Source organism: Watersipora subatra, chromosome 9 (assembly GCF_963576615.1).
Source record: "Watersipora subatra chromosome 9, tzWatSuba1.1, whole genome shotgun sequence".
Lineage (NCBI taxonomy): Eukaryota > Metazoa > Bryozoa > Gymnolaemata > Cheilostomatida > Watersiporidae > Watersipora > Watersipora subatra.
Window position 1 is genome coordinate 24,167,005 of NC_088716.1, and position 9,052 is coordinate 24,176,056.

The following is a 9,052-nucleotide window of genomic DNA, read 5'->3' on the forward strand; positions in this document are numbered from 1 at the left end:
ACACTTTGAAGTTTAGGCTTGATATAATTGGGAAGCTGTTTTTACACTTTTTTTGAGGCAGTGAAAGTGAAACTACATAAATCGTAAAGTGAAACTGCGCTCGAGTGAACTCGGCTGCGTAGTTTTCCTTTACTTCCTTCTGCTTCATTTTACTTTGCTTCTATGTTACATAAGATTACAAAATTTGGTCACTTTGTGCATATTATGTTTTTAGGATAATTCAAACATTTCAAGTCAATTAGAATACTAGTTTTTAAGATATCGCCAAAATACTGAGGGCACTTTTAAGGGATCAAGAAATAAAAAATGGCCACTCACAAAAAATTCGTTTCTAATAGCGCACTGAGATTCTTAGTCATGAAAGATCAGAACTAGAGAGAGGTAGAGAGCTTCTTGTCCTTATTAACAAGTTTTACACTAAAACTATTGGTTTTGTTCATATTAAATATACACACACTATCGTACTCAGTATACTGCAATCATTATGGTTCTTCAGTTATCTATAAAACAACATTCATTGAAAGACTGGAAGAAACTTTTCTATCTTTTTGATTTCTGTTTTGCTCCATTAGTTCTACAAGCCTAAAGCTTTTAAATGAATTGTTCTGTTCCACGGTAAGTACTTTCACAGCCGAAGGAAAGTTGCTAACACAGTCTAGGATATGTTGAACTGCTTGTACATGTATATACGTGGTTAGGTTTGAAAGCGTTAAACGCGATGGTGTAGAACACTTCTTGCAGCCTTTGTTTACCATTGATGGATTTGCTGAAGAAGCCACCGTATCTCCTCATACCATAAAATTTTATTGGCATAATCCCATGGTACGTAGTAGATTAATCTGGGAAAATAATCCCTTCGCATTAATGCATTAATGCTGTGATTAAACGAGCTAAGTGGAGAGCATTAAATAGTCTAACCTTCATAACCCTCGATGATATAAAGCTAGAGAAGTCATAATTGGCTCAGACGTACTGCCGGCAGTAACGATGAAGGTCTTCGCAGTTTGCCTCCTTGCCACCCTGGTTCTTTGCGGTTCAGCTGCAAGAATTCCAAACCGAAAGAAGAGACAGGCGGCGTCCTCATCTTTTCCAGCATTCCCAACATTTTTTCCTCCTTTGCCAGGCTTTTCTGGGTTTGGTGCTAATTTTGGTCTTGGTTCTGACCCATTCTCAGGAGATATCTTCCAAAGTGACTTTGGCTTCGGCAGCAACAGTTTCTTCGGAGGCGGCAATGGTGGAGGAAATAATGGAGGCGGAAACAATGGTGGCAATGCAGGAGGCAATGGTGGTGGCAATGCTGGTGGAAACAACGGTGGCAATGCTGGTGGGAACAACGGTGGCAATGCTGGAGGAAACAACGGTGGCAATGCTGGGGGAAACAATGGCGGCAATGGTGGAGGAGACAATGGTGGCAATGTTGGTGGAGACAACAGTGGAAATATAGGAGGAGACAATGGTGGAAATGCTGGTGGAGATATTGGTGGCAATATGGGAGGAAACAACGGTGGAAATGCTGGTGGAGACAATGGTGGCAATTTGGGAGGAAACAACGGTGGCAATGCTGGTGGAAACTACGATGGCGATGCTGGTGGAAACTACGGTGGCGACGCTGGTGGAAACTACGGTGGCGATGATGGTGGAAACTACGGTGGCGATGATGGTGGAAACTACGGTGGCAATGATGGTGGAAACTACGGTGGTGATGATGGTGGAAACTACGGTGGCGATGCTGGTGGAAACTACGGTGGCGATGATGGTGGAAACTACGGTGGCGATGCTGGTGGAAACTATGGTGGTGATGATGGTGGAAACTACGGTGGCGATGCTGGTGAACACTACGGTGGTGATGCTGGTGAACACTACGGGGGCGATGCTGGTGGAAACTACGGTGAAGACTATGGAGGAAGCAGTGGGTAAGTCCAAAAAAACTTAGAACCACTTCTCCTAAATTAAAAAACTTTCTTCAGTCGAACACTCCTAGCCTAATAAAATATGCCAAATTAAAACCTATAGTAGCAATAACATTTCAAATACATTTTTTTATTCACGTTACTAATCTTAACAGCAATAAAATAAAGTGATTTAATGCCAAAATAATTGGAAAGATTTTGTCCAATGTTCAATCAAACAAAAAACCTCCACTCGACACTAGCAGACTTCTAGCTTTGCTTTACAGCTACTTTGAGGTATCTTCAAGCTTTGCTCCATGTTATATAAGAATACAGAATTTGGTCACTTTGTGCATATTATGTTCTTAGGATAATTCCTAAAAACTTGTTTGTTGCGAAAAAATTGTTGCTATAAATTTGTCACTTGCTATAAAACCGGGTTTATTACAAGGTGCTTACTCATGCAAAGATTAAAAAGCTAAACATAGCTTTTTCCGTCAGAAGGAAATTATAAAATATATTAAATATAGTTATACTATTTTAGTAAATATTTATATTTAACTTAAAATATTTTGAATATTTTCATATACGAAATATAATAGAACAAAATATATAACCCATAAAACATAATATATATATCATTACATATATTTTATAGCATAAAATATATATATATTATAATACTATTGTAATATTATAGTTATAATAATTATTACATTATTAAAATATTATAATAATTATAATAGTGTAAAATAATTTGTAATATAATATATATAGTACACAAATATAACTTTTTGCTAGTTTTTCTCTTTTACTAAGCTATTTTTAAAAACATTAATTAGTTTAGTGACTGAAGGAAAGCAGTAGTAGTTTATTATAAACAAATCTTTTGTTTTGTTATTTTGTTTAATTTTTATAAAAATGATGATTTAAAAAAATATAAACCATTATTAATAAACAACTAGGAATAAAAATTATTGCTGTAATATTTCAAAAATTAAATTATTGTGGTTAACAGAAATTTAGGGTTAAAAAGTAGCTCGTTGTTTTTATTGGTTGCGGGATTTGGCGGGTGGTTATAAAGAATTAACAATTGCTTTTGAGTTTTGATTTAGTCTATAGATCTTTATTTATTTTATAATTTTTTATTGTATTCACAAAGATTTAAGTTTTGGAAAGTTTTAATTTTCGAACAAACCTCTTTTGCATTATTTTTAGGCCATATTTAATTTCAATATGAATTTAAACTAATATATTTACAACTGTATGCATTGTTTTAGAGGTTCAGTGAGAGAGACCCTCCCTCCCTATACTGATGGAGGCCATAAGGGTGGTGTACAAACCACCCAACGTTATGCCATCACCGACTACCAGGCTACTGTCGGAGCCGGAGAAAACCAGTATGGACAGAGAAGCACAGTTCCTTATCCAAGCGGTGAAAGGGGTAACCAACAATACAACACCCGACCACCAGGTCAGAAGCCCTACACTCGACCACATGGTCAAGCACCCCGAACAAGGCCACCTGGTGTTAAACCTTACACTGAACCTAGAGGTCGACCCGACGTAACAGTCGTCGTCCCTGTGGAACTGACGCAACCTCCTGTCAGAAGAACAACTATGCCTCCTCGAAGATCAACACGACCTGTTACCCAACCAGCTGGTCCAGATCCCGAGACGACTGTCTCTCTGAGCTCTAGTTCTATTTCATCCTCCTTTTTCCCAAGCTCCTCGTCTTCGTCTTCATCTTCGAGCACAACCGACATGCCGAGGAGACGCTGAGAGAGCTGTCGATGTGAACAACGAACAGTGAAACACCACATTTAATTATTTATTTGAGTAATGGATGAAAGGCATGCAAGCAACTCATATGGCTGGTTCAGATGGGCTTATGCCAAGCTAATCCTAAACGATTATCTATTAATCCACTGTTATATGATGGTACAAGACATTTTGTTAATCCTTTAATAAAGTAACCTCAGGCTTTCCTTGGCGTCATTTGATAGAGCCTCTTTGGAAAGAGGATAATCTAGCCTAATATCATTTAGAATCACTTCGAGGCCTTCCTTGATGACCCGCTAAGCTCAGGACCTTTGAAGCTGAGTTTAATGACATAATATGGCGCATTTATACTCTTAGCAAACCGCAAATTGCCAAAGCTTAAGGAATTAAACTATATCATAAATGAGTCACCACAATGATCTTTACGAACTTTTGTTTGCTAGCTTATCACAAACTAGTTTGTGGTAAATATTTTTGAAACCTAATCTACAAAATATAAGGAAAAAGATTATCAATACCCTATTATTAAGTATTGAATATATCAGTCAATATTGAATACTGATGCAATAAGTCATAAAGCTATAGGACTACTAAATAAGTCGATGCAAATATAATAAAAACTATAAATATACATCCAATGCAAAAAAGCTAGTCTTCGAAAGGAAAGTCTGTACAGAAACTGAAAGTGGGCAAGTTGATGGAACTTTGGAGTTTATGCAATGTCCAAATAAAAATTTATGCTAATCCTGATTATAAAATAATTCTATGTTATGTCTAAAATTACATAAAATTTAAAATTTTCATCCTATTGCTTGCTTTCAAAAGTTAACAAGAATGTTGTTTTACAACTTTGAGGCTTTGTGAGATTCAAATCATTTACTTGATAAAAATTTACTTGTTTGCCTAGTTTTAAACCATGCTAAATTTCTACTTAAAAAAACTCCATATTTTTAATAGCACATACGTTGAAGGTATTCCAAGAGAACACAACTCCATTTAATATACAAAATCATTTATTCATTACCCTATTTGATTGCACAATTACATTTGTAGTTAGAGTTCTAGAGAAGACAACTCTTTGACTTCTTTGCAACTAGTGACAACTTGCAAATGACAGAGTTATTCTATCAAAGATATGCTGGCTTATTAGCCAATTTGATGAATTGTGGGTAACCGAGTGTTGTAAATATGTACTGGAAAACTTAAAGTTCAGCACAATTGAATATAATTTCAGAACTTTTATAGCAATAAGTAACAAAGCAAAGCTTTACTATAGTAAGAGCTGCTTCCATCTGTCTGTTGGAAAACCTACTAAAAATGCTACAAAGAAAGATTGCATTGCATGGAAATCAAACTGAGATATTTGAAATCCTGACCAAACGTTATTATCTGCATGATTTGACCTCCCTTCCGTATCTCAGAATTATTGTGTGCATAGCTATTACACACAATGATCTTTCATGGTGCATGGAATTGCCAGTTTGCTAGTGCAAATATTAAAAATTAGATTGGTGCAAAACAGACTGAACACAAAACATAAAACATCACTTTTATTTTGTAAAAAGCAAGTAAGCAAATTTTAAATTTGTTTACCTCGTAACAATTTTTTTACTCTCACCAAATTCAAAATCCAGTTTGAGATTTTTTCATGTATTTTTAGTTTCTGAGTTTCATGATTTGTTTTTGAAATGTTATTATTTAGCAATTTTATAATTTACTTACTACTACTTTGGTAGGTCAACTAAATAATTGTAAATTTAGTTATTCAGAAAGATTGCTTCATATTATATTTAATCAAGCTTAATTATTATATATTTATTTAATATATTAATCATATTTATACATAATAGATATTATATTTAATCTCTGTTTAGTCAAGCTTGCTAGCAGTGTTCATGTTAAAATCAGTGTCCATTCATACGACTCCTAAAGCCATGCTAAGAATGTTGCGAAAAAGAATGCTTCACGCAGAGATCGAACCACAGTATTTAGATGCCTAATCACATATTTTACCTATCCACTTATCACCTATCTACATCGTAAAATAGCTGTGCACATGGAACGGAACAGCTGGTGTAATAGTATTGATAATTTTATGGTGGGAATTTGAACCTGTTCTAAATTTAACTTGTGCAAAATAAGCAGACAAAATTTTTCGTACGAGCAAGTTAAATGTTTTGGCAACTTTTCACGCTTACAATTTTAATTGAACTAAAGTTAAACTTCAATCGTTAAAAATATGTTCACACAATAATCTGATTATGAGAAAGAGTCTCCGATTGGGATGTAATGTTTTTTACAAATTGTTCCATGTTCGTCTGTCTATAGTCACGATAAAAGTGTAAGCCAAACTTTTGTTAGTAGAAAAAGACTGCCTCACACAGGCATAAAACTCAAATATCCCATATAGTAGCGAAGCATGTTACCAACTGCACCACTCAGCCTCCTTTGCGCACCTAGGATTAATTATGAGAATACGTATTACACATGGTGATGCACACATGTATATACTACACAGATACACCGATTACACATATATCATATACTCAATGATGGTACACAGGTATCATATACTTAATGATGATACACAGATAGCATATACTCAATGATGGTACACAGGTATCATATACTCAAATATGGTACACAGATACCATATACTCAATGATGGTACACATGTATCATATACTCAATGATGGTACACAGGTATCATATACTTAATGATGGTACACAGGTGTCATATACTTAATGATGGTAGACAGATATCATATACTTAACGATAGTCATATCAATCTATAACAAACTATAATTATATCACCAAATGTATATAATTATGTTAATTATATATGATGCTTTCTTTAAAAAGCATTACGGAGTTATCCTCTCTATATCAAAATGGGAAGGCAACAATTAATTTTAGTGTATTACTCAACACAGGAAATGATATACAGTAATACTTCAACTCACGAGTGCTCCAACGTACGAAAAACTTGAGGTACGAGCCAGCTTTTAAGCAAGTTTTAGCACTAACATACGAGCCATGTTTGAGATACAAGCACTTGAGTCAGTTGCCAAGTATGTAAGAGGTGTCTCCTGAGAACAGCCTCAATCTGTATTTTTCAACTGCTCAGGTTATAATTTTGCAATGTGTTTTTTTGTGCGCGTTTATCAGTGCAGAATTAAGTGAATTAAAAGTACAGTACTGTGCGTAGACTGAAAGCCAACCGATACAATGAAGGATAATGCAAAGAAAAAGCGAATGATGACAATTGAGATTAAACATGAGATTAAAGAAAAATATGAGAAAGGTGTACCCGTGAGTGAGCTAGCTCAGCAATATGACAGAAATACATCCACAATATGCACAATTATCAAACAGAAAGATAACATTAAGGACATCAAGCCTGCAAAAGGACTAACCATAGTTTACAAACGGCATAGCGATCTGCACGATGAGATGGAGAGACTGCTCATGATTTGGATAAAAAACAAACAATTGGCCGGCGACAGCATAACTGAAATAATACTATGTGAAAAGGCCAGTGCTATCTATCAAGACTTAAAAGTAAAGCAGACAGACAAAAAAGGCGAGACTTCGGCGTCAGAGGAAACATTAAAAGCGAGTCGTGGCTCATTCGTCAACTTTAAAAAACGCACTGGTATACACTCGGTTGTGAGGCATGGGGAAGCAGCAAGTTCAAACTCAAAAGCCTCAGCGGAATATATTAACACATGTGCCTCGATAATAACACAGCAAGGTTACACCCCACAACAAGTGTTCAACTGCGACGAAACTGGCCTTTTTTGGAAAAAGATGCCCAGGCGTACATTCATCACAGCTGAAGAGAAGAGCGTACCGGGACATAAACCCATGAAAGACCGCCTTACTTTAGCCTTGTGCGCCAATGCCAGCGGTGACTGTAAGGTCAAACCATTGTTGGTGTACCACTCCGAAAACCCACGTGCTTTCAAGAGACAAAGGATATTGAAAGAACAACTCCAAGTGATGTGGCGAGCTAATGCCAAGGCTTGGGTTACTCTGCAGTTTTTCACAGAATAGGTTAATCTGTGCTTTGGACCAGCAGTCAAAAAATATTTGACTGAAATGAAGCTGTCGATGAAATGTCTCTTGATCCTCGACAACGCTCCTGGTCATCCTCCTGGCCTTGAAGAAAATATTTTTGATGAATACAAATTCATCAAGGTGTTTTATCTTCCTCCCAATACCACCCCTCTCCTCCAGCCCATGGATCAACAAGTGATTTCAAATTTTAAAAAACTATACACTAAATATTTATTCAAAAAATGCTTTGATGTTACAGATAATACAAATCTCACACTTCGAGAATTTTGGAAAGACCATTTTAACATTGTTCATTGCTTAAAAATCATTGACGATGCGTGGCAGGGTGTTACACAACAAACCCTTAATTCGGCGTGGAAAAAATTGTGGCCAGCTTCCGTCGCTGAAAGACATTGCGAAGAAACTGGAGCAGCACACCTTGATGAAACTGAACAAGTGCTAACAGACGAAATCGTGTCACTTAGAAAGTCTATGGAGCTGGAGGTGGACGAGTCAGACGTGACCGACCTTGTCGAGGAGCAACACGAAGAACTCATGACAGAGGAATTAAAAGAGCTTCAGGAGATGGAATATTCTGAAGAATTACGTGAGCTCGGTAGTGAGGAGGAAGATGAGATTACAAAAGAAGACCGCAATTATACTAAGAAAATAAAAGATATGTTGGAAAAATGGCAAACGTTTTCCGAATTTATAAAAAATAGACATCCGGACAAATTGGCTAGTGATCGTGTATTAGCGCTTTGTGACGACACCTGTGTCCGTCCTTTTCACAACATGTTAAAAGGGCGACAAAGGCAAACGTTGTTAGATAAGTTTCTCTTAAAACAATTGGCTGATAGTGAGAGCGAAACGCAGGAAAAATTAGCTAAGCTGCGAGAATAAATTTAAAACTATGAACGCCAAACAAAACTTAACTACTTCGAGTTTAAAATAAAAGTTTGCTTTCAAATCTGTGCATCAGAATCTAAATTTATTTACATCAAATGTTGTAACTTTTCTCTCCCTCTTTGGCCAATGCTAGCGTTAGCTGCTATTGTATGTATTTAATTTTACAAATTGATTAATCGCATTTTCTGGCATTAATTTTTATTTGTTGCTTTTTGAAAGCATGTGGTAAGTTACCACAGTTACCAACAAGTTTTTCTGTTACAATACCTTGTTTTTAGTGTTTTTTTTCTGTGTTTTTCAGAGTATGGAAACCAATAAATATATATTTAATTGTTCTATATATAAATAAATTGCACCAACATGCGAGTAAATTGACATACGAGCTCAGTCTCGGAACGCATTACGCTCGTAA

At 35.9% G+C, this 9,052-nt stretch overlaps 3 protein-coding genes across 3 annotated transcripts; all 3 read left to right on the forward strand.

Moving 5' to 3' along the window:
• Positions 1–983: 983 nt before the first annotated feature.
• LOC137404225 (uncharacterized) lies at positions 984–3,877 on the forward strand. The gene is made up of 2 exons (XM_068090387.1): positions 984–1,913; positions 3,170–3,877. The coding sequence occupies exons 1-2, from the start codon at positions 988–990 to the stop codon at positions 3,669–3,671; spliced, it is 1,428 nt and encodes a 475-aa protein (XP_067946488.1). The 5' UTR covers positions 984–987; the 3' UTR covers positions 3,672–3,877.
• A 3,023-nt stretch (positions 3,878–6,900) lies between these two features.
• On the forward strand, positions 6,901–7,728 carry LOC137404914 (tigger transposable element-derived protein 1-like). The gene has a single exon (XM_068091142.1). It carries the CDS (start codon positions 6,901–6,903, stop codon positions 7,726–7,728), a length of 828 nt encoding a protein of 275 aa, XP_067947243.1.
• A 45-nt stretch (positions 7,729–7,773) lies between these two features.
• On the forward strand, positions 7,774–8,634 carry LOC137404915 (tigger transposable element-derived protein 1-like). The gene has a single exon (XM_068091143.1). It carries the CDS (start codon positions 7,774–7,776, stop codon positions 8,632–8,634), a length of 861 nt encoding a protein of 286 aa, XP_067947244.1.
• Positions 8,635–9,052: the final 418 nt, after the last annotated feature.